This window comes from Simochromis diagramma, unplaced genomic scaffold (genome assembly GCF_900408965.1).
Source record: "Simochromis diagramma unplaced genomic scaffold, fSimDia1.1 OVJJ01000585.1, whole genome shotgun sequence".
Classification (NCBI taxonomy): domain Eukaryota; kingdom Metazoa; phylum Chordata; class Actinopteri; order Cichliformes; family Cichlidae; genus Simochromis; species Simochromis diagramma.
This window is the reverse complement of record NW_024387398.1, coordinates 5,972,068-5,998,915: the sequence shown is the minus strand read 5'-3', so window position 1 is coordinate 5,998,915 and position 26,848 is coordinate 5,972,068. Positions and strand designations below refer to the sequence as shown.

The window sequence follows — 26,848 nt, the reverse complement described above, 5'->3', positions numbered from 1 at the left end:
GCCTGCATCTTTCTGTAGCCTGCATCCTTATCACACCACTGGTATCAGTCAGCAAAAAGTTTGCTCAACTGTCCTGCAAGCAAAGCAGTTTCTATGATTTCATTCATAGAGCTGTAAGAACCTTTTACCAATGAACGTTCGGTCTTGACCTTACAAAATCCCAACTCAAGATCCAGTTCCCAATGTTCATCCAGAGTTCGAGTGCATCACAGAGAGCGAGTGATACAGGTCAGGATCATCTGAAATGATGGATCATTAGATAACAAGCATTATCATATAATTTAATACAAAACGTTTGGTAAGATGCTGCATTTGGGTAAGTAAAATAAGCTTGCGCATACTCACAGTGAACTTTAAAACATAGTTTCAGACTTGAAGTTTGAATAATTCTGATTCTCAGTCATGAACTTGAGTTAAACAGCAAATAATTTGAGGATCGAAAGTGAACTTTTTCCAAATACATACCCTCAAAAACACAACCCAGAATGCTTTAGCTCTGCATGTAGCTACAATAAAACAGCACACTTAAGAAATCAACTTTATTACTCCAAATGGGCAAGTTCATACAATATCAAGGTAGGAATTAAATATGGAATCAAACTGAGGAAACAAAGCAGGCAGTGTACTGGACCATCGCAGCTTGCATAAGAGCACTTCTACAGTGCTTCTATATCCATTAACCCAGTTAAGCTCAGGTGTGCTCAGCTGGGCCCAGTTGAGGTTCGGTCAGATCTCCACTGCACACCTGGAACATCAGCACCAACTCGGTGTACAGTGAAGACTGAACCAGCTCCATCAGGCAGCTCCAAAAATAGATCGTCCTTATTACAATAAAGAAACGTTTCTCCAAAATACAATCAAACAGATGCTGATACATGTAAACACTATATACACCTTCTGTTTTAAAAAACAAAAAAACAAGCTTTCTTTGCCAAAATAACATTAAATATATCACTGTTAAGTATTTTACAACCAAAAAAGTACTTGTTTTTACATCCCCAAATAAAAGAAGCGATGGGCAGAGTGCGTCAAAAAAGTGGAACGTGAACACAAGTGACCTGAGTTTTTAATCTGATGATTATAAAATAATTAGTGTGAGTGAAGGGTTTGTCTAACTCTGCCATTTTTGATTAGCTGCTGTCAATCAAAATGCTAAGATCAACTTTGTAAACATGGAGGAAACAAGAAAGTGCTCAGTGATATATTGCCGTAATTTTACAATTCAGATCAGATGAAACAAAAGTGATTGAAAGATTTGGCACGAATTTGAATCATAAACTTCTAATAAAGTTACAAAAAATGTATTATGTTTAAACTAAATTACACAAATGGGTGTCAAATTAAAACTTGAGGACATTCCTGGTCTCTTTAAGGTGTTTTTACTTTTAGATGATTCACACAATTTACAAAAAAAAAAAAAAAAATCATAGCAAACAACTCTGCAAGGTCAGTCAAAAAAAAAAAAAAAATCTTAAAACACACACGCAAAAAAAGGCATTTTGTTGTGTAAATATTGCTTCTATTATCCTAAGATGTAAACATTAGAGCATCACTAGAGTCGAATGAGAAACATGACCGTATTTAAAGGCAATACGGCCCATCAGTGCATTCAAAAGTAACTAAAGATTAAATACCATTCATCAAAAAATTATGCTCCAATTTGAGGCGCCCCACCAAATGGTAACTCTTCCCATTGATTATGTCCATTTAACAGAAAGCTGCGTGTAAACCGTCTTAAACTAAGTGATTGGAATTCAAGATTATAATGGGCTATGACATACAAATGCACTTTTTCCATAATTTTAAATGGACTTCTGCTCTATGACTGGCTATGTAAGTGGGTGGTAGATGCAGCAGATTTAGAGTCAGCAGTCATGAACTGCTTTGGCTAATACTGTACGCTGACTGGGTCGTTTAATCAAAGGCTGTTGAGTTGGCGAAGGCGCAGGATGGCTGCAAATGTCTTTACCTAATGGCTGTGTAAATGAATGTTTTTTAATCTAAAAAATAATCACTGTTTTTAGCTGTGTTTGCAACACCTGTAATTCATACTGGATTGAAAAATTTGAACCAGCTTCACTGAGGTACAGACTTTAATCAACAGATCTCCAATATCGACAGTGTGTGACCGTTCAGAGCCATGTTTCCTAACCTTTCAGTCATGTGATCTCTAAAATCAAAACAATGTGTGATTAAAAATCCTTCATTATTCAGTTTTGACTCCAGTTTTTTCTGCTCTGCTTTTTAAGTTCATCTGAATATTTTCTAGACAACCACAATGTAAAAAAAAGATGAGAATTTTGCGATCCTTCGGTTGCAAACTGCCATATAATAACAGAGCTACATTTCTTAGCTCAGATGTTTTAAATAACCTCTGTTTTTGTTTTCTTGCAAAATTTCATATGTTGAATGTTTAGTACTTAGTACTTAAAATAAACCCCAACACTTGTTTTCTGGTGGAAAAAAGCAAATTCTCATCATTCAAGTGTCACTTTTGATGTCAGAGTTTGGAAGTTTTTTCTGGCTGCTGAGCAAACTGAGAAACTTCTCTCCTTCTGGTCCCACTGCTGCTCATACAGGAAGTGCTAGAGTGCCTTCACACTTACACATATGCTCACTCGCACACACTCTCGCACACAGTCTCGCACACAGTCTCGCACCCCAACCCTGATCCTAAATCGCGCGCACACACACACACGCGCGCTCTGACATATGCCAGTTCATCCTGACAACTCGGCTGCAACACTCTCACTTTCTGTCCTCTTCTGTTTTATCAGCCAGGTGAAGTTTTCCCTGTGAAACTTCTCGACTTCAGCTTTCAACAGCAGCAGGATTGTCTGACTTTTTCTTTTTTACAATAATTTACTGTAATGTCACTGACTTTTATAAGTACTCAGCGTTCTGCTGCTGTTGGCCAGGAGAGCCAGGCTGGGAGGCCATTGGTCTCCGTCTTTCCTGAGTGGTTAGTCGCTACATCAGTGGCTGCTTGGAGGCTGATCAGTCAATGCGGTTTCCACAGATTGTGAATCGGTCAATCTCAAGGAGGTCTTTTTTGGAGGTCTTGTGCTTTGTTTCAGAGGGCAGCTGTGCCTCCTCCTCCTCTTCCTCCTCCTCGTCATCTTCCTTTAAGAGCATGGATGGAAGTTGTTCAGCATCAGCATCAGGTGGTGGACTAGGTGGACGGCTAGCTGGTTTAGCAGGTGAGGGATAGGTAAATGGTGGAGGAAACAAATCAGTCCTAGGGATAGGCTGAGTGGTCACAGACGAGATGGAAGAGGATGTTGGGCTGCAGGGAGTGGCAGGGATCTGCACCACCTTAGATTCACCTGTGAGGAACAAATTTAAAAACACATTTAATGACAAAACAAATACCATGTAGATGGGTTCATTTATGCATAGGTAATTTGCCACTAAGTCTGGCTTTAACAAAGAGCCAACCCAGCAGCTTCAATCCCGCATCCATGTCTACGCGTGAGCTTAGGAACAGTGCTCTGTGCAGTCCAATCACTGTAGGAAGTTGAGTAAAACACAAGTAAACAAATCTTCACACCCACAGTGCAGGCAAAATGCAAGCTGTACAGAGTAGACCGCTAGATTTATTCAAGCATGTCCCTTTCATCAAACAAGTGTGAGGCAAGTGAAAACTGATCAATGTCTGTGTAGACAAGCTTAACATTTAAAAGACATAATTCCACTGGTTTTTCCAGTTATTAAGATTAATCCCACCGTCATATGAGGTCCAGATGTGTACTAGTTCAGTTTCAGAATCACAATACTTTATTAATTCTGATTCTAAAATCGAACTGATAGGCGGGTGGAGGTTGACTGCATCTGCACGGACATGAGAGTGGGATTAATCTTAATAACTGGACAAACCAGTTTCAACACAGCAGGAGAGAAAACAACCAGAAAAAGATGCTGATGTAAAACATACACCAGCACAGCTGGACCTCACAATTCACTTCATTATGTTTAGAGAAACACTGCAAAGGCTTTTCACTTTGAGAGCAGAGCACAGTTACTTTAGGAAAATCAATTAAACAGAATAATTCATCATATCAGAGAGAATTGAGCAAGAAGACTGTCCACAGAGACGACTGCCTCGCCCCGGGCTATCTGACTACAGCAAACTTTTGGTTCTTTCTGTAGACAGAGATGAATAGACATTTAACTAGAGAGAAAACTACAACACACTGAGCAAATGGACTGTGTAGGTTAGACACGCACTACATGTGTGTGTCTAAGCTATCAAAGAAAAAAAAAACATCAACCATGATAAAAGCCATGAAAAATCAAAAATCAAAAAACAAAAAAACAAAAAAAAAACCCAAAACAAAATAAAAGAAAGCAAATGTTTTAGGCAAACAGAATATAGGAAAATTCCACGTTCGGTTCCACCTAAATAATTTAGCATTAAATCAGTGAAGAATATAAAATGAGGCATACCTGTCAGTGGCGTGCACACCCTTTCTAAGCTTCACCATTTCATTTATTCTGATGGGGTCAGGCTTCACAGTACTGCTGTTTTATTAGGTGGTGAATATCACATATTTGAGAGTCTTAAATTCTTCCCATGACAGAAAAGGTGGACTCTGACCAATCAAAGCTCCTCATTTTCACAACTTATCTATTGTGTGGCAGTTCAAATTTTTTTTAAAAAAAGAAGCCATTTTCTACTGAGACCTGACAGCATCAATGATATTTTTTGATTTGAACTGAGGAAAAAAATTATATATTTAAACTATATGAATGAAACAGTCATCATTTGCATAATCACAGATGTTATAAGAGAAACATGACACTCAAAGAATCCTGAACTGAAACCTAGGAAAAGCAAAGCAAACTATTTTATCAGACAGGCAATAAAAACTAGAAATGTATTAAAAAAAAAAAAAGATTGTTCAAATGGCTTACTTTTAGAAGCATTTTCTTATTAGCAAAATATTGATAAACCGATCAGACAGAGTCTTCTACCTCAAAACATGATGTAGTGAATGCTCTGCTGCTATAGTTGTACACTCAGTTATTCTTGTGTTCCTCATTAACACAAAACTTGCCAATGATGCTGAGGAAATATGTAAAAGCAGTTCAGATTCTACACCGAAGATGGAAAAATCGAAACTATCAGTTACCCTGATGGCAAAAATCACTCTGCAACAAACAAAGAAGAAAAAAATACAGTATCAGTTGATAGCCATCCTCTCATCTCCTTAACCACTTCACTTATCCAAATTATGGTCACAGGTTCAATTCAATTGACTGATTCTTATATAGCGCTTTTCTACTCTCCCAGAGTACTCAAAGCGCTGTATACAACATGCCTCATTCACCTATTCACACCCACTCATACAAGCACTTCTAAACTCAAGTGCAAACTAATAAACATTCACACACATTCACACTCCGATGAGCGCATCAGAGAGCAACTTGGGGTTAGTATCTTGCCCAAGGATATTTGGCATGCAGACTGGGGAAGCCAAGGATCGAACCACCAACCTTCCAATCAGTAGCTGATCTGCTCTACCACCTGAGCTACAGCCACCCCAGGTGGGCTGTGGTTTATCCTAGAAACTGGTTGATAGGAGGCTACAGTCTGGACAGGTCAACAGTCACACTAATAGCCTCAACTCCTTATAATCAATGGCACAGAGCAGGAACAAAATCATAGCATGCTAGCCTTAAGCTGTCTTCCACTATAAAGCAACCAGGCCAGATGCTCATGTCAGTTTTGTCAATGTCATTTAGCTGCTAAGGAACCAGATATCGGTTTCACTAGCTTTTACATTACAAGGATATGTAACAAAAAAAATCAAGCGCTAAATTAGCGCTTCTTGTGTATTGTGTACAGACAGACAGATGATGTCTGTTGTTATTAAATATCCCATTATCTAATTTTTATATTAACTTCCTAACTATTTTTTCCAGGTATAGTCGAGGGGGCTACATTCCCTTCAACCCTAGAAAAAAAAAAATCTATAGATCTGTTATTTGAGTCACACATTGCAGCTTTCTCCATTTCTCTGGAGATATGTGAGCTTTAATAAAAGTTAACCACCATCTGGCTTGAAATGGCTACTGTGAAACCGCTCATTACACATTTCTCCCCTTTGGACAAAAACATGCAGTATAGACAGATGGCAGATCTTCGTATTATTTGAAGGCAGAGCATTGCAAAGACAAAGACATAGTGCAGTGAATCCAGTTGAGCAGCAGGTAAAGCTTGAGGCGCCCACCAAAGTAGTTTAATGTCAGAAAAGTGAGCATGGTATTTAAGGTCGACGGTTCAAATCCCAAAAGCTAAATATGAAGAAAGCATAAAGAGACTTGCATTAGCTTCCCACAACCTCAAAGCATTTATTATTATACTCTGCATGCTGGAGCGTGAAGCTGTAAGCCATGTTGCTGGAGCTCTGTGAGAAACCAGATTCATTAGAAACATGAATGCTTTTGATGTTCCATGACATGATGCACCATCAGGATCTTTGTCATTTTAAAGCTCCTGCTTCGGCACAGCAGGCGGGTCTGAGGCACACACGGGAGAAAAGATCTGCAGGGATTTGGCTGAGGATGACAGGGAGATAGTGTCACCTCCAAATCTGTTTCATCAAACGTAGGTGCGGGACCAGTGAAACTCTATGTCAGACTATGAACTAAACTCTTTTGAGGAAATTCACGTGTAAATATCAGAATACAGAAAAGGGTTTGCTGTGTACTTTTTTGTTGAATAGTCTTTTTCTTAGAATATGACACAAGATGACGATCCAGTACAAAGTGCTATGACAGAACACTGCAACGTTGTACGTTTTACTACATTAAGTGTAGTGCTGGATATGTCTGTATAATTTACCAGAGAATACTGTGCCCACCTATGTCCATTCTATCAAATATAGAAGACAAATGAAGAATTTGTTCAATAAGTTGAATAACAAAACACATTTGATAAATGTATGTTTTTGAACCCAGACAAATTAAATTCATCACCTAATCAAAAGGTTGAAGTTCTATACTGTAGCAAATAAAATGTTGCATTAGTAGTTATTAATTGCTTGACAAAAACATCTCCAGGCATAACAGATTCATTTTGTAATTAACATCATAATGTACCAGGTTACACAATAACAAATATCAATTCATTGCAGCTCTGGAAATAGGCATCAAGGAAAGAAAAGGAAGTAGATAAAACATTATGTATACTGTTTGATTTTCTTTTTTTTTTTGCCCCGCACAATAGTTTTGGGATCACAGAGTTGTGTTTTTTTTATTTTAAATGCTGAGGAAATTAATCAAGTGCTAACCTGTAATCTTGAAAAGACTTACCTGACCCAAAAAAATCAAATCAAATCAAATCAAGGTTTCAAGGATCCCCACTTTCTGCTTGTTTCCACTAAATGTCTGAAGCTGAGCCGGGGCTTTACCTGTTGCCACATTTGTCTGTACCTAAATGTCAGCTAAATGTCCAACATTTACATTTAAGTGCCAACTAGATACCTAAAAAGATCAACGTAACTCTGTTAGGTGGGGGGCCCATTTGGTAAGACTTTAGAAATTCCATGAGACTGAAAGCAATATCTAGCATCACTTCAACAAATATGTAAATTGCTATTCTGAATGGTAGTCTGAGACATAAAGAGTAATAAAACATTGTTTTCTTTTGAAAACCATTACAGGTTTCTATTGCTGAACAAAACGAAAGAAAGAAAGGAAGAAAGAGAACAACTGTGTAGGAGAAAGAGCAATACGAAACATTCATCAACAAAATTAAATCCCAGGACGTCTCATTTACAAGATATCTATTCCTGCCAGCCAAACAACACCCTCTCAGGTCCCAGCATTTTTCATATCTCTAAAATAAGATTCAGACTTCAAAATACCACAAAAGTTTCAACCAAAAGTTTTTTGTTCAAAGGTGGTGTGTATGTAATTCCAAATAAATACTTATGATATATATGTACCGTAGCTATTTAAATATTAATAATTTATGTCAGTGCTTCATGTTCTGCATGTACTTGACTGTTGGAGACCTGATAGATACAGTGTAATTAGTAAAAGTGAGTATAATCAAGCTGAGGTGAATGTATAATTACGTAAAATGACTGGTAGCACTGACCATTAGACAAGGTCAAACTCTGGTTTTCTTTGCGCTGAATGTTTGATTATAATTTATTACCGACTGGTTAAGCTACTGGTGACATGCTCTACACTTGAGGTCACAGCTGATGTCATCTTGTTTAGAAAGCATCACATTTATAGATATAAAATGTAATTGCTTTTATGTGTAATTTACAATTATCTATTAAATTCATCTTTAAAAAGAACCACTCACACAAAAACAGTTTTCTGTTTGACTTTTCACATTTCTCTGGCATGCAAATGTTTCATGAGTCATGCTGAATCCCTTCAAGAGATAATTAGTGTTGTAGTCATGAATGCCATGGGGACTGAAACCTATGGATCCTTGTGGGTGTAAATAATAGCTTTTACAAAATATTAATCCATAACATAACTGGGATTTTTATTATAACCAAGGTTTTTTCTCATCTTAATCTTTTGAGGGTTTTTTTCTTTACCTGAAGGTGTGCGGCACCTGGCTGGGTCAGCTTTGCTAGGGCTCTTGGCAGAGGAGGATGGTGCAGTCGAGGGCCTCTCAAACAGTTTGTCCTCCATTTTGGCTCTCTTGACATAGACACATGATTTCCCCAGGAGTACAATACTGTTCAACACTTTCAGTGTTACCAGTCTACAAAGGGAAAGGGGAGGGAAAGGGGATATTTGATTAGAAAAAGACTACATTTTTTTCCTGTTCTTCAGGTAGTATTACAGAGCTTTAAATGTACCATCCAGCTAGTCTGGACAGATGAAAGTCTATTAAAAAAAACGTACTCTAACTTAAAGTGATGCCAGAATTTAAAATCAGCTTTAATTTCAAACATATTAAAGCTTTGTAGTTTTTTCCAGTCTGCGGGCTAAATTAAATAATAAATACATTAGGTGTCTACATTTTGATCAAAACACAGCCTTCTAATGCAAATTACCACTCATATAATAGCTTTTTGAATCTTTCTTTGTTTTATTTAGTGCTGAAATTTTATCACAATGCTATCTTGAACTAGGGAACAGCTATAATGAATCTCTTACCATCTGGCTTCAATCGCCAGTGTTCACATCCCAAAACTTACGCCAGGATGTTAGTGTGCACTGTCTTTCTGTGTTTGTGGGCTTTGCTATAAGGCCGAGAGTCTGGTACTGTGATGAGTGAGAGACAGACACATTTGGGTCTGTGGACCACTCCTTGCTGTGACAGAGCGTGTCAGCGCAGCTGAATCTTTGCCAAGGCACAGCGGTCTGTTCAAGCTAGGGCTATTTTTAAATCGGAGGATAGGGGAGGCCAGAGATGGCACTAGAGATGACAACACTGTATTCTTCACCCTAAGGGAAACTCTTCAATGGTACGTGCCTCGATGGGATCCGGCAAATGAGAATGAGCAAGGCTATCAGCAACTCAGCACAGGGTGGATGTGAGAGCACAATGTTAATGCTTATGTAACTGTGTGTGTCTCTGAATATGAATGTGTGTTTATGACAGTGCCTGCATGGGTGAGTGTGCATCCACGAGACAACGCAACCATGTTTTTACCTTCACCATGTGACGATGTTTGTGTGAGGTTCTCTGCATATCTAGCACACTATAAGTAAATTAAAGTATCCCAATATTTTAGTCTTTACTGACTTAAAAAAACATGTCATGTTAAGTGGGTTAAGCATTTAGTTTACTAAACAGAAGGGGTTATCACAAAGACCAGTTTCAGTCATCAATCTTTCCTAAAGATACTTTTCATGGTCAGATTAAATTACAGTCGAGCCCTGGTATTCGTGGGGGTTAGGGACCACAACAGCCCGCGAATAGCTCAAATCTGCGAAAACTTTAGACCCCATCTAAAAACGCTTATAATTGCCTATATTTTAATTTTCTGGAGGCTTTGTATTTGAAATTTGCATACTGTTTGGAGAATGTTCTTTTTTAAGAAAACAAAATTTTCTGTACAAATACAGAAAAAAGTGAATAGGTGAATCCATGATTACTGAACTGCAAATAGCTGGGGTTCAACTGTACTTGCATGTATTTAAAACAACAACAACAACAACAACAAAAAGATCTTCAGTGAGGTAAAATGGCATAATAAGGATTAAAAGTTCACTCATTTTGCAGGATGCATAAAAAAAAAATCAATACAGGACAACTCTAAAAACTCACCCAAGATAAAAGAGCAGTACACAGGTGTATGATAGTGCTCCCTGCAACCTCACTGAACTCATCACCACTCTGATGAGCTGTTAAAAAAAAACAAAACAGAAACACCAGTATTAATGGAATTATTTATCCATTTTGAAAACAAAATGGAAACATTTCATTTTAGCAATAATAAGAACCATTAAACACTTTTAGAACATTGTGGAGTTTTGAAACTTGCTTGTGTGCCAACGACCAACTCTATTCTGGTATTTAGTTCCTGAATATCAACAACAGACTGCATTCTCTCTTACCAGAACAGCCAATGGCAGGGGGATGAAGCCCATCCTCCGGGCCACTGAGTCACTGTAGTCAGTACAAGCCTACACAGTGACAGACGAGCATAAATTACAGCACTTGACAAAACTGAATTGATTAGCTGCGTGGGCTCCACGCTGTTTATGTAAGTATAATGATGGCAATGTGAAAAAACGAGGCAGTTGCTTACATTCTTCTGCCGACTGCTGACGAGATCAAAAGCCAAACTGGCTCTATATTCACTGTACACCTGGAAAATGGACAAGAAAATAATTCAGTACAGGAAAAAGAAAAAGGCAAGGTATCCCATATAGTATCATACATGTTCTCATGCAAAGTCACGGTGATGACTGAAAGAAAGAACAGCAGGTTCTGTTCTTACATCTGCAGTGATGTCATTGAATTTTGTGATAAAGGCATGTTTGATGACATCAACTGCAACTTCAGAGGTGACAACCATAAAAACGTCAGGGAACAACACCCACAGGTGATCTGAGAGGGAAAAAAAAAAAGTTAATTATTTTAGCCAAAATTTTTGGAAGGATCAAACAATCCTTCAATATTTGTATATTTCTCCTTGTTTTGGTCGTGTTTTATTATTTTCTATGTTAATACGCTACACCATTAGCCAAATTATTTAAGTCATCTTCTAATTGTATCTGTTTCTCTAGTGGCTGCCCAAAGAAAATTTACATTTTACATGGGGCGATCGTGGCTCAAGAGTTGGGAGTTTGCCTTGTAATCGGAAGGTTGCCGGTTCGAGCCCCGACTTGGACAGTTTCGGTCGTTGTGTCCATGGGCAAGACACTTCACCCGTTGCCAACTGGTGGTGGTCAGAGGGCCCGGTGGCGCCAGTGTCCGGCAGCCTCGCCTCTGGGTGGCTGTGGCTACAATGTAGCTTACCATCACCAGTGTGTGGATGACTGGATGTGTAAAGCGCTTTGGGGTCCTTAGGGACTAGTAAAGCGCTATATAAATACAGGCCATTTACATTTCTGCAAACCTTCATTGAATATACTGGACTTGCAACACTGGAAGTTTTCTTTGGGCAGCCACTGGAGCAATTACAAAAATAAGTTAATTAATTCAGTTAATGGTATAGGGTATTAAACAGAAAATACTAAAACATAACCAAAATAGGATCATTTTCCAGTGCATTTGATTCATATTGATACAAAAATACCAAAACAGCAAATCTTCATATTAATTGAGATGATGGCCACCTTAATATTTTTACTGTTTACTTGCGTGATCAGCAGGTCAAAATAATCTTTGTCTTATACTCATAGTCAGTCTGTCCTAAACAAGACATTCTAACAACTCCCTTTTTAAGACCAGACTCTCCCTTTAAGGCAACTTGCTTCTGTTTGACACTCCCATATGAACACAACGAAGCAGGAAAAACAAGGGAAGCAAGTGTGAAACTGAGTATTTAAAGCAATATTAAGCCTGAGCTTGTCACTCAAAGAGAAACATTAATGATTTTTTAAAGGTGTTCACTTAATGGCATTTCCATTTAATGTACAAAACAGCTAAGCTTTATCCATTAGGGCTCAGTAAATATTGTGCTGTTGTACTGAGAAAAGCTCAGCCCATTCTGAGCCACACCTGACAAATTATATGTTGTTTGAAAGTTTTTGTGATTTATATACCTCTTTAGCAACAGTAGCTCTGCTGGTATTAGTAAATCAGTGTTATGATTTCAGCTGACAAGCCACATCTGTCATCTACTGTGTGTCTGACTTTGAGACTGACAGGAGGAGCTGACTTTTCAGAGAGCTGTCATAGAGAAATATCCCAGCCCTCACTCCTCACTTTGCTCCGTCTCATTGACTGAGGTTTACTGGAGAAAACTCCCCAAGGTGTTGCAATGTATCAGCTGAAACAGCAAGAAAGGAGCTGCTCAGGATTTCTGTAAACATTTTTACCATGGCAAGCACTGACCCCAGTCTGTTTTTTTTCCTGTTGTTTTTTTTTTTAACTTTTAAAGACATTTATGATTAAAAAAAACAACAACTTACTTTTCTAGTGATATAAAAATGCGCATAAAAGTATAGTTTAAAGGAGGGAAACATGATTACCGGGGTTCCAGGAGAACTGCTCCATATTCCTGAGACAAACGATGAGTAGAAGGACATAGCTGGTGAACCGTTCTTTGATATCTGTGGGAAAAAATTGTTATTATAGTCTCCCATCTATGGAGAAACCTGGGTAAGAATATTAGATAGATAAGCATCTCCATTTTAGCTGAACACATGGTCTTCAGTCTGCTGTAGTTCAATATCTAAACAGCTTGAGTCAACAAGACAGATCTGTGAATTTTCAAAAAGCATTTCATGTTACAGTGGATTTTGCGACAGCAGTACATCCTATAAGCATCGCTGTATTATAATTTTAATAATGTGGCTACAAAGGTTTGGCTATTATCCATACAAATGATCTTATGGCAACAAGAGCCCAGCTCCATGACCAGCCACTGTACTGGGATGGAGTAACCAGAGAGGCAAATGGCAGATGATTCAGGGTTGTTGTGTTCCCCTGTCATCTGATTACAATAAGAATGATCAAGATTAAAAAAACAGTGCCTTTGGGAATACAAAAAGAGAACCAAAGTTTTTAATCAAATACACTGGCTGTACTGTTCTTTCAAAATGCAAAATGAATTAACTTTCCCAATGAAGCAAGATTAATTCAATTCTGTAACTTAAATCCATCCATCAGTTTTTTAAAGATATCCAATAGAAATGTTATGAATCTATCTAACTACAGTATTTTTCTATCTATCGCCACCATTCTGACTTTGGTACAAGTATTTCCAAGGGATAATTCAGTTTTAAAGAAGCTTCAGAGAACTTCGAAGTATATAATTTAGTCTGGATTCTAAACTTTTCCTGTTACTACGAACAAATCATTCTTACTGGTGATTATTTTTGTAGTGTAATTGTTGACAGTGACAAAGCAGATGTGAAATTCAATAAAATACATGTTTTATGTATTTTTAGATCAGTACTTTTCTAAAATAGTACTAATAATGTACTGCAGTTTTGATAAAGCGCTGGATAGCTCACCACTGTTGGACATTTGGAATAAATTGTTCTTCTCAAATTTCTTGAACACACTTCCTTTGATTTCCACAAACTATGTTTGAGAGAAAAGAAAAAAAAGACAGAAATGTAGTCAGCACTTTTATGACAAAAAATAAAAACAGAAGACAAATTATCACGGTCATGTTGCAGGAACAACATTTCATCACTAATATACCAGCGTTAATGTTTCTGGATACACCATCATGCAAATACTTTTTTTTCTGTTTGTATAAGTGTTTCATTGTACACTATTGTGTTTTATACAACACTGTGTGTGTGTGTGTGTGTGTGTGTGTGTGTGTGTGTGTGTGTGTGTGTGTGTGTACTAACATTGTTGGACATCATGATGGTGAGCAGGGACTTGTTGTGAGAATTAAAAGCGACATTCAGGGTAGAGGCTTGGACCATGATGAGGATAGCATGAAAGACTGAGGAAATGATAATCAGGAAAACAACATCCGAATCAACCTAAATCAAACAATATGATCACTGAACTCAGTCACATTAAAAATGAATTAAAAGTAATGTAAGCTAGTGCTTAGATCAACCCTGACCTGAAACAACACATTCAACACTTAACTTGGCATCTTGCAACTATAACTGGCAGTCATTCCTTTGAGATATTCTTGAACAGCATTACGTCTAGTCCTTTCACTGAAGGCTGTTTAGTAAATAATAAATACAAATCTCAGCATATGAAAACTTACATCAAGCAACAGATGTATTAAATGTAACAGTTATAAACTTAAGGAAACTATAGCTAAAATTATATTGCTTCAGTCTTCCTCTAGACTACAGCTAAAATTAATCTTTGGAAATGAAGAGTTCACAATGAAAAATAAAAACTACAAGTATTATGTGAGACTATAACTGCATATCATCTGTCAAAAATAAAACTGAAGCTAAAAAAAAAAAAAAAAAAAAAAAAAAAAAAAAAAAGAGACTAGAAGATGCCGCCCTTAAAATCCAATTTGGTGTACTTTACTGATGACTTTAAAACTTGCCTCAAAACTCTCACAACGCTGCTATGAAGCTTTAGCAGGAAGGATACAGACATAAAAGACGGCCATGAAAAAGTGAGGGATGACTCCAATATTATCTCTTTTCCGTTCTTTGGGTTCTGTGGCTGTCCAGTACAGAGCATCCAGGATGTCTTGCCCAAAAGAAGAGAATAGACGGTCTGCAACCTAACAGTGGAGGGAAGGATGAAATCACAAGTTAACTTAATATAACGTAACTTAATATAACAATAGTTACATTAGTAATGTCTAATATAATATATCAATATCTTATCTGTATGAACAGGTAAGATTTTAGCAACAAATTCACTGACGTAACACTATACCTCTTATTAAAACTTTGGGATTAAAGCTGTTAGAGGAGCTTTTCAATCAGAATAATTACACTTCCCCCCAAAAGTAGAGCATTGTAATATGACAGATACACAAATTCATCAGATGTTCACTATGACACAAATTAGATCAACATTTTTGCAGCTCTGTCCTTATGCTTCATATGGTTGTCTGTCATTACCATCATTAGATATTTTTTGGTCTAGTAGGGTCTTATAAAACCACATAAAGCTCATGATCCACAGAGAAGTGCTAAGCTTTATTATGTATGCTGGTATTTCCCTGAGGTTGACAAGCAGTCAACCTCAGGGAAACACTGTGCTATAATGAAATGAGGGCACACAAATTAAGTAAAAAATAACAATTTTGTTTTAATGTTTTTATGTATTTATATTCCCCTTGGCTTCTTTTTGGGGTGGAGGGTTATTTTGTAGGGGGATGGGCTGCCCTTAAATGAAAATGGTAACACTGGATATCAGAAGAAGTAGACCACCACTTGCTGTACACACTGTTTAAGTTCTAACAATTAGTAATAAAATGCATCACGTAACACGACCATCACTCTTTAGTGTAGTAATCCTTGGGTACTTTCCTAAACTGGCAGTGTATTAACACACGGGCTGCATAAACAAACTGACTATTCGTATAAAACAGATGGAAAATAAAATTACAAGTAAAATTTGTTGTAAGGAGGCAAAACAAGGAAAGTAGAAGTAAGATGTAAACAAAGACAAAATATGTCTATACAGTTTGTATTTAATAAGTACATGTTTTAATAATTGAAACATGTATTCACACTAAACTGTAAAAACTAATGTTAAAATTCTAGTTTGTCTCAGATGTAATGTCTTTGCAGGAGCAACAGCTGCATCCTTGAATATAAGCATGTGATCAAAGTATAAACTGACATCAGTTTTTAGACACCAATGTGTGAAGTGTGGGTTACCTCGAGCATGTTGTAGATGATGTAGAGTTTGATGATGGACTGTCCTCTGATCAGGTGGTACATCATGGAGTAATCCACATAATGCATCATGGAGAAGCAGAGCACCAGGATCAGGCCTCTCAGCATGTCACACACCTGCGCTGGCTGCAGAAGCCGCGACCCACTGACCCCACACACACACACACACACACACACACACACACACACACACACACACACACACACACACACACACACACAGTATTGGCATTAATACTGAGAGACAAGAGTGTACTGCTTTGACCATTCCTGTGTATGTAAATGCACTGTGCCATGCTAAGACATATATCAACATGCACACACGAAAAAGGTTAAATGTGTTATTACACCTTATAACACCATGCCAAAAGGTACAAATGCTTACAAATACAAACACATTTTTACCAGGGGAAAAGTGTGAACATGAAGACATACAAGCATTTAAAGCATCAACACATAAAAACACCCTTTTCTAATCTTGCCATCAGTAAGAGCTTTTCTAGCAAACAGTGTGGTCAAAGCAGCTGAGTGAAGACCACGTACACAGACAGCTGATTTAATTCACTACCAGGACGAGCTCTGTTTTCTTTCTTTTTTTTTTTAATCTCACATGAGGAAACATAAGACCAACACAGGCAGGGAACAAGAATTCATTTCTGTTCAAAATGAGATAAACCTTACAAAGGAAAAGGGAACCGGGAGTGATAACACACAGAGTACATGATGAAATATTAAAGATAGTATCTCCTTTATACTAAAGTTATCTTATTCATAAGATTTATCTCTTTTTAATATGGTTCTGTCTTTGTCCAGTCTTGTCTTTGAACATCTGTCTTTATGGACAAATTAGTGCAGCACTTTGAACAGAAATGTTTAAAATAGTGAACAAGTAAATGAAAGGTGGAAAAAACAAAAACAAAAACAAAAAAAAACAGGCTTCAACATCACATACTGCAGTGATAGTAGTGTGGTCATGTCTTTTATGACCACATGTGTCAGAGTTGCATTTTTTTAATACTAAACATCTATGGCTGGCAGTGGCAGAGTGTTAAGAGGAGGGCAGACAAATCCAGAGGATCATTTAGTATTTAATATGTGGCTGGGAAGAGCGGCTGAAAGCTTCATTCTAACACATCCTGCATATTTTCCATGTAAACTGTGACTGGTCTGTATGCGCAAAACTCCCCCTGACTACTGCAGTAAAAATACATTGCATTCATTAGATTTTTTTTCACAAAGGGAAGCAGTTTCCATAGATGGACACTGATGTGCTGACTTTCAAAATACGATGAAGCACAATAGTTTAACCGATCTTAATTACGAGACTTTCTTGTAATGAAGTTATTTTGTTGTTATTGGAATACACCTTACAGTACAAATACTATTTAATGGTCTTCAACTAAACTAGTATAACCTACACTAAGAAATTCACAAGACATGGCAGTACAACAGTTAACTCTAACACCCATCATTACCTTCAGTTAGTTTAGCTGAAGATGATTAATTAAAAAAATAAAATAAAAATCACACGTGAACAGAACATGTTTTGAAATAGCAGTGCTGGAGACACTGAAAGTAGGGCTGGGCGATATGGCCTAAAATTCATATCGCGATATAATTTGAAGCACATGCGGTAACGATATATATCACGATATATTCTTTACTTCTGTATAACGTATTTTCCACACTATAAGGCACACTTAAAATCCTTTAATTTTCTCAAAAATCGAGAGTGTGCCTTATGTATGAATTCTGGTTGTGCTTACTGACCTCGAACCGATTTGGGCGTGCAGAAATCTGTTAAAAAATGTTTTTAGGGACAAATGCAATCGCATAGCAGGATGCTATACACGGGCCAAACTTCAGTCAGGAGAACATCTGAGATTATTCATCCACAATACAAGGTTAGTTATTAATATACTGCAGCAACATGGGAATAGAGCAACTGCGAGAGAATTCAACATTAATGAATCAATGTTACGGAAGTGAAGGAAGCGCAGTTTTTGGCTTTCCCCATATTTCAAAAGTGCTTCATGTCTTTGCTATGACTGTCGCCCGGCATAATTTGCAGATGATAATGGTTGTAGCCGCTGCGATGCTTTCGACCAAAACAGGCACAGCTTAATGACATCATCAACATGCGCTATCGCGATAGAGATTTTGACTATATCGCTCTATCGTTGGCCAAATTTATATCGTTTATATCGCCCACCCCTAATTGAAAGTTGTAAAAATATGAATTATTCTGGGAGCTGACTACAAAATGAGTGTTAAAAAAAAAAAAAAAAAAAGCTGAGCTTGTGAAGATGTGATGTGAACCAGTTTTATCATGACTCCCTCTCTTTTTTAAAATCACTGCACAGCTGAGCACAAAGCTAAGAAAATCAGATAAAGAGCTGTATTTTTTCTGTTAAGCAAAAACTACAATGGTTGTCCCAACAGTGCAGAACATGGATGTTTACACACAAAAAAATAGATATTCAAACATATTATTTGTTGCGGAAACAACTGTGCAAAACCAGAGATTAATTTATGGCACTGATGAGTTCTCCCCCCCCCCTTCTCTGATGCAATACCGCCATCCAGTGGTCACACTAACGTCATTCATTAAAAGATGTTTGAGTAGAAACAAAAGCATCAGAGATCCTGAATTCTTCATTATGAATAGTTTTACTGTTGTGCACCAGGATAAAAATGTGCTGCCAAAAAGATAAAGCTCAGTTATAGACGCAGTTGCTTAGAGATATAGTAAGTGTGTAAGGTGAGTGTAAGAAGAGTAAACACACATAAAGTTTATGATAATTTTATCATTTTTCCACTTAACTGGATAATTGGCTTTGTCTGCAAAAGACAAAGTGAGTTACTAAAGGAAATGACTCCAAATTTTGCATTTAATAAATTGTTGAAGACTTTATTCCAATCCAAAACAGTTGTACCCTGCTCTCTAAAATATGATTAAAGTGCTAGCAGAAAAGAAACCCCCTTACCACACATACTCCTCTTATTCTAAACATACTTTCTGGATACAAAGCTGCTTCAGACAGCTGGTAAAGCACACTGCGCAAAGTAGTTGTCATAGTCTTTATTCTACAAGTATTATCTCCACAACACACATGATTATTATGTTTTATAGTTAGCTATGCGCTGTATTTAAAATAGCCATCACTTTGTGCCAATACAAGACATCAGCCTAAAACAGTCATTCAAAAGCACAGACCAGAAATGAAGAGCGCTATGACAGAACCTTGCTAAAAAAAGCTGACTTTTTTCCTACCAAAATTAACAACTGAAAGCAAAGAAAATAAGCCCCAAACTGCTCCAAACAGGCAGCCTTCCAGTTTGAGCTAGTGTAGTCACGGTCACGCAATACTGTGACAAGAACACAGTCTCACAACAGTTTGTGAAAAAGTCATAACCTGTAATCTACTCATTCATGTTTCTGGACATGAATTTTAATATTCTTTCATTTTGTGTCCCTAAACATGACTTTTTCAATGGTCTCATATGTACACAAACTTTATATTGACCGTTTTTAAAAGGTTAAAAAGTTCAAATGTAAAAAGTCCACCTTTGAATGGTGGTGGATTTGGTGGTGGAGTGAATAATTTTAACACCCACACACAGGACATATTTTTGGTTATGCTTTTTACTTCATGTATCTTTGGTAAAATGCCTTGGTTATGTTTCAGCATTACAAAACAAACAAAAAAAACCCCAAAACTGCTCATATTTAGAAAAGAACACTTCTTTTAAAGCCCTGTGGTGTCATATCTATGATGGAAGAGTTTGGACAACAGTGCAACAGACACAAAATGTGACAAGTCATATCCATGAACACAAACAGATAGGTTTTTTTGTGACTATTTCACATTTTGTTATGAGACGGGGCTGGATAAGACTACCATGCACACTTATTCTTTGGATCAGTGTTTGGGGGGGGGAAAAAAAAAACACAAAAAGAAAGAAAAACATATAAGAGACCAACATGGAAGCTTTGCCTTGGAGACTGGGACATGATTTGCGGTGGCAAGCTATATATTAACAAACATGACGGACATGAAAAACCCATGAATGGATGTCGGGGACAGTGATAATGTTTATGAATCCTTAATGCCCTTGTGGGAGCGTACCTGCTTCTTCTGCAGTAGGGGCATGTGCGTGCCCTGCATGGGGAGGAAGGCAAGGGGAGACAATATACTATCAAGTACTACATCACAACAATGTGACAGCTGGCTTAAAGCTACACAGAGCACTGGCACAAACCAATAATTTCTATTTTGTTGTGGTGAAACCATTATCAAATAAACTAATTGCTAACTACTAAATCTGTAAATAAAAAAGAAAAAATGTTGGGAGTTAAATTGCAGAACAGACACCACAAGATGTCTGGAAGACCTATTTTTAGACACAAATTTCTGAAAGTTTCTAAAAATACTGAAAATCGGTGGGTAGACTGGTAAAATCAGGTGTTAGGTGTTTCTGTTAATAAAGTAACTGAGTACATATGACCTACAGACTGTATATGGAAGACTGATAGAGATTAGTGACATTCTGGGCATTTTGATCTGACAGAGAAATCATATGGCATTTCCCACTTATAGGGTATAAACTCATCACAAGGTAGCCCATCTTAAAGCACACTGTGTTTTATCCTTCTTCTTCTTTTTTTTTTTTTTTTAAAACACATTTAACATCATGTTGTACTTAGAGGTATTTGAAAACAGCAGCGACCTTTCCTTGTCTGAGATCACAAAAAAATTAGCTCAAGGGATTTTTTCTCATACACTTTTCTAAAACTCAACTTCTTTCATTTAGAAAGGTCGGGAAAGAAAGCAGGTTTAAGGCCTTCTGCTTCACTTTTCACACTCGGGCACCAACTCCATCTTTAATATACAGTGTGTAATATGTTCATTCTAAAAGAAAGGAAACACAAACACACTGTCAAAACCTGTACTTGAAGTTCAGGTCAGTATTATAAAAGACTACGTGATTAGATTCATAATAATATCAAGGTAAAGCTCAAAGACAACTCATCAAAAAAGGATCTGTTCAAGATCGAGAATCATTAGAAGCAAACACCAGGACAAAGTATGAACTTACATTTAACAGAACAAAACCATGTGACCAAAACTTCCATTATCAGATCAATATATGTTTGTATATGTATCTAACCCTAAAAAACACAAGTGCTTATTTTCTTTCCTACAGTGTATACATAGAAAATATTTACAATGTTATTTCCAGAATGCTACTTGAATTTGAATTGAATTGAAATTTTTTATTTCAGTCAACAACAACAACAACAGATTAAAATTTTACATAAAAGTACTCAAACAGTAACCGAAAAAGGAATAGGCTTATACTTATCCTATCCCTTACCCCCATAGAAATAATCAAATCCTTAACCAAGAAAATAAATAACATTGATAAATAAGTTGAATAACTTATTATCTTATTAACAGTGAGTCAGCAATATTACCAAATGACAAAAGAAAGAGCCTAAAACTGTGGCTCACTCTCTAAACAACCTAGGGAAGGGGGTAAATTAATCATCTGAATTAGTTTGCCAAACTTTGTAGTTAATAAAAGTAATCCCGGCTTTATTTTTATTTTTTTAAGCAAAAGCAAAATTTGGACAGATTACTATATCCGAGTCATATCATATATACTTATTTCACCACACTCTGAAAAGCTACAAAATACAACAAAAACAGCCAGATATGCCTAGAAGTGTTAACGCTAAGAAGCCAAAACAAAACTTATAGTTTGAAGTTTACAAATATACCCAGAAATGGAAATAATTAATGTGGGGTGGTTATATCTTATATTGTGCTCCATCTTTTGTGTCATTATATCTTATTAAGCTTATTTTGTACTGTATAGCTTATAGCTCATTTTAAATGATCTGGTTGCTGTAAGACAGTAGTTTCCCAAAAATAAAGTACTTCTTGTCACATCTCATCTTATTCCTTTAGTAAGCAGATATAAGCAATGTATTTTACCTGAAGCCACAGCAAGGCAGAGTGAAGAGCCGGAGAAGGGCCAGCAGCACCCTGAGGGGCAGTAGGGTGAAGACGTACAGAAAGGCATCCACACACAGGAAGAAGCCGAAGATCATCAGCTGGAAAAGTCACACACAACACCACCACAAATCAAACTATGAGTCTGTAGGGTACATAGTGATCAATCATCATAAGGAAAAAAAGATGAATGAGAGTATGTACACAAAGGACATCAATCAATTATAATAACATGATGAACATAAAAAAGGTACGATTTTATCTATTTTTTTTCTTTTAACAAGTGGAAGAAATTGTACATAGGAGAAACACCATATGTGACAAAAAAAAAAGTACACTTAACCTTTTTATTATGCAACAGGCACATACCTTTACAGTTTCCAATATATGAACAGCCATTACCTCATCATATTCAAAGGAATGTTTTACAAGAAATGCATTGAAATGCATCTGACATCTTATTCCTACTTCTAACAGGGAAAACAGCAAGGCAACAACTACTGGTAGAGTCTGGTGGGAGGGTCTGTTTGTCATTGGTGGATCCTGTCTGACCTGGGGCCTCCTGAGGTACCCTGAAAGTAGTAAGCCTGTTTCACCGGCAGTTTGTGGCTACACACATTCCTCTCCCTTCAACAGGAAAACCAAGCCAGTAACAGATATGTTAGTCTGGGATTATAAGGACACACAGCAGCTGACAAAGCATCAACTCTGAAATAAAAACAAATAATAAAGACCTTTACAGATGAGGAGGAACTCAATAGACTGTGTGTAACTGTATAGGCATCACATTAATTTAAACTTTAGTTGTGACCAGGTTAGATGACATATATATTGAAGAAATACACATTTATTAGAGATGCCGTTAAAAATGTATGATTCCTAGAAAGTCAATATAATGTCCAGCCTGTGTGTCAGAAGAAATCAGTCTTTAAGTTCAACACTGCCATCTGGTGACTACTGAGAGGAACAACAAAAACCAAAAAATTACTAGGGTCAGTAAGGCATATTGTAAACAAACAACATAATTTTCTGATATTTCGGTGTCTACCTAATATCTATATTAATTATTAATATATTTCCCAACATTGAAAGTATGTTATAATGATTTCTCTTGATATCTGTGTAGGTTTCAGTGAGGGTAGTCTAAGGACCGTGTCTCAGAATGGAACAGGGAAGAAGACCTTGGAAAAAAAAGTGAGTGGATTTCCTTTAAGTTTCATGAAGGCGTTTTACCTCTCATGCAAGAGGATTTTTCAGCTCTAAACCCAAATGGTGGAGAGTTCTAGGTAGGACCCACTATTGATCATGTGCCTTATCACCTCGGCTTTTCCACAATAACTTTTATATGATTAATTCATTCATTTTATTCCTTGTAACTTCATAAAAGGGTTAACACAGCTTCAATGTCTTTTTTAGCCTTGTAAGGGTTATGTGGCTAGCTCTTGTACATACAAAGTTATAAGGTCTCAAAAAGAAATAAAATAAAACAATGTAAAAACCATCAAAGCTAAATGAGCTCACTGTGAAGGACTCAGGTGAGATGTACATATCGATAATGTGGCAACCTAAGAGCAAGTTCAGGAGCAATGCAAAACTGACTGAGGATTCAGAATTGTAGCAAAGTCAGGAGCCAGAAGAAGAAGTGTCTCCAAATAAAGCAAGCTTACGGGCTGACTGTAAAATAATCGCATGCTTTCTGTGTACTGATGGAAATGACAACAGACAGATGGAGAAAGCTGCAGAGAAATCAGGGCAGATAAGTTCAGGGCTGTTAATATACACTACCTTCTCGAGTTCCTTGGGAATACGCATGCATGTGTAAACTCTCTCCCTTCGTTCAGTGTACTTTGCCTCATTGTGCTCCAGGAAGTAACCTCTGGTGAGCTCGGTGCAAATGAAGCGCGTCAACGATGGATCTGGAACAATGTGAGAGCAACAGTGTTATGACAAAACCATTGTCCACAACAAATACAGCTGTCAACACAATGAGAACTCCAACGGTGACTCTGTAAAGTGAAAGAGGAGGAAGCATCTCTGTATGATGAAAACTAAAAAGTGAAGGTTTAATGGCCTTTTTAAGTGTTGTTTCAGTGTTTGACTCAAGGCTTAGACAGCTGATATACAGTGTCTGTGGCCTCTCTCTCTTTAAAGAATAACAACCATCTGCCTATGACATAATGAGTCTTGTGCTCCAACTACAGTAATACTTCCATCATTACCAAAGAAAATATTCAATAGTTTACTTACAATCTTTTGTAACTGAGCAATTAGATGAAATAGCAGTTCAATTACAATTTTGGTTTCCAATTGTTATAAGAACAATTGAAAAATGGTGAAAAATGTCCACCATGATTTCTGTCAGGCTATCACAATAAAAATCTGGAGGGTTTTTTTGTATAGAACAAAATATTGGACAAAGGAATTGTTAAAAATAGTTTCAGTCAGATTTATACTCTAATTGCCACTATCTGTGAGAACATGTCTGGCATGTCACGCTTCATAAATTGCAAACAGTAATGATTTATACATTTGGGTTTCTTTTCAGCTACAGTTTTTGTTAATAAATAATGTTAACAGTCACATTGAAAATGTATCAGTGTCCACTTTATCTAAGCCACGGTGTATGTGTTCAACTGTGTTTGCCTAATTAGACACACACTTGTAGTTAAAAGAGACGCAACGCGTTTCGGCTTGTGGCCTTCATCAGGGTCATGACCCTGATGAAGGCCACAAGCCACAAGCTGAAACGCGTTGGTCTATTATTAAAGTTGTTCATCTTCCCTCAAGTGCTGCTGGAGTTCCTGCTTTGAAAATACTGCTGCTGCCAAAGCAACTGAATATTGTCCTATTATGTATGGGGTCAGGTGTTTCCTACTACAGCTCTTAAAATCCCCTCTACGTACTAAAGTTTAAAGCTTCCCAATTGGGGCAAAGATAACTATATATAACATCTGTTGTCATCAACTCGGGTCAACTTTAATTTCAACATTAATTAAACAGCAAAGGAGACATGTGATCTGAATTAAACCGGCCACAGCCTTACAGGGAGCCATTGTCAGACATAATCTTGTTTCAATAATTGTTGTAAGCCAAAGGTAGTAGGTTACAGGTTACAGAACCTGATCTGTGACAGGTCATGCAATAGGTGGTGTGAAATAACGTATAGAGAAACTTAGAGCAGATACAGAAGAAGGTTATGGAGCCATGCAAACTCACTAAATAGATAGTTGCACTGCCAAGATAATACGAGAGATGTTGTTTTCTCCTCTTTCAGTTGATGTGAAGCAAACGCTAGCACTGACTGTAAACAAGCTTCGACACAGCTTTAACAAACTACAGTCGTTACAGACGAAGCTTCACTCACATTAAACACTACTCTTTTGTTTAAAACGTCGTATTCACGAAGCCGCAACATTATCAGAGTTAATGCCCACAGCCCCCCCAAAATAAGTTGGAAACATTTAAGACGTCTAACGGTTATTAGCAGTGCGACCCGACAGTTACCTGCTGACAGCTCCCGTTGCTCCCTCCTGACAGCGCTTATGTCGTAAAATCCCAGGGTTTCTGGCAGTTCCGGGGTTATGCCGATTTTACCCGACTTGTGCAAGCCCTCCCATGTTCTTTTTTGCCTTTTCTTCAGCTCAATTTCGGCTTCTTTCTCCTCTGACAGCTCGGTCCCCAACTGGTCCGCCATCTTTACTTTGCCCGCCGTGTCGCCCTGCACAACGTCATCGCGGTGTGGCTGACAACGTGCGACGTCACGATGATAAAGGTAGTTTCAACATTTTTTAAAAAACATATTTTTGAAATGTTTTTTATTGGCATTAATATTTATACATTTTACTTTTCCAGTGATTCTCCGTTTAATTTAATCTAAAATGTACACAAATCTGCCATTTGTTTCCTTATTTGTTCTTTAAAATAATAATACAAGATTTTAAAAATAAAGTTTTTGGAAACGCCTTAAATAAATGATTACCTGGCTGGAAAATGGTTTCCCAGTATGTTTCTGTGGACCAACTAGTCACACTAATGGGGCTTTTTATTTGATTTCAACAACAAGATAAGAAGAAAAAACGAGCCTAATAATAATAATAATAATAATAATGATAATAATAATAATAATAATAATAATAATAATAAATTAACTCTTTATATAAAGAACGTAAATGTATTCACTTGTTGTAACATACACATAGTGGTATTTTTAAAAATATATTTTTCCCGGCATCACAACTTTTTCTTAAATAAACGCATATGCTGTTAGGAAATAAACAAAATGAAATATTGTTAAAGACTTTCCAGTGAATATAATCATTGGTTACGAAAGAGGAAATATATTGTGTTATATTATATTATACTATGTACTTTCTACAGTATTGTCGTATAGAGATCGATAACAAAGAAAAGTTAATTGAGTATTTTGCAGTACCCAATATCCTCCACTTGGTGTCCCCAAAGTTCCATGAAATCTTCTTGAATTTAAAGTCTACCCAACAACAGTACTGAGGCGTCTTCCCACTGATTTATATATACAAGTTTGGTACGAACGGCATATATAGAGGTTATAGTTCATGTTAGAGGTCGTTCTGAGTATATTCAGGTATATTTTGTTGACGTTACTCAGGTGCGGTCATCTACATTTTAATATTTTAATAAAACCTAAAAGGATATCCCAGAATAAATAGACTAAATCTCCAGTGTTTAAAATGCTGCTATACATAACGCCTACGTTCATGCGCCTCTTGAATATATACCTGACATTTAACTGCTCATCGAGTAAGTAAAGAATGTCCATGTCCTTGTGGTCTTTGTGCAGTCAATTTACCTTAACGGCAGTTATAATTAAAGAACAACTCTATACTATACCTAGAGATACC

General features: G+C 37.0%; 1 protein-coding gene across 2 annotated transcripts; it reads right to left on the bottom strand.

Annotated features, from left to right (window-relative positions):
• Positions 1-525: 525 nt before the first annotated feature.
• On the bottom strand, positions 526-25,720 carry tapt1a (transmembrane anterior posterior transformation 1a). 2 transcript variants are annotated; one of them, XM_040010167.1, is made up of 15 exons: positions 25,473-25,720; positions 23,754-23,884; positions 21,951-22,069; positions 20,079-20,111; positions 15,931-16,093; positions 14,684-14,819; positions 13,963-14,060; positions 13,615-13,684; positions 12,628-12,708; positions 10,929-11,038; positions 10,737-10,796; positions 10,543-10,611; positions 10,253-10,329; positions 8,568-8,737; positions 526-3,326 (listed from the first exon to the last, which is right to left on the bottom strand). In XM_040010167.1, the coding sequence occupies exons 1-15, from the start codon at positions 25,660-25,662 to the stop codon at positions 2,998-3,000; spliced, it is 1,836 nt and encodes a 611-aa protein (XP_039866101.1). In that variant the 5' UTR covers positions 25,663-25,720; the 3' UTR covers positions 526-2,997. The 2 variants fall into 2 exon arrangements, with proteins under 2 accessions (XP_039866101.1, XP_039866102.1); XM_040010168.1 differs by lacking the exon at positions 20,079-20,111 and having other exon boundaries at positions 25,473-25,662.
• Positions 25,721-26,848: the final 1,128 nt, after the last annotated feature.

What these genes read in the sequence shown, in the direction of transcription:
- tapt1a (XM_040010167.1), bottom strand. Translation starts at nt 25,662, where the DNA reads ATGGCGGACCAGTTGGGGACCGAGCTGTCAGAGGAGAAAGAAGCCGAA. An exon ending in GCAACGGGAGCTGTCAGCAG is followed by an intron (nt 23,885 to 25,472) that starts GTAACTGTCGGG and finishes ACATTGTTCCAG; the next exon opens with ATCCATCGTTGACGCGCTTC. An exon ending in CATGGCCGTCTTTTATGTCT is followed by an intron (nt 14,061 to 14,683) that starts GTATCCTTCCTG and finishes TCATTTCCTCAG; the next exon opens with TCTTTCATGCTATCCTCATC.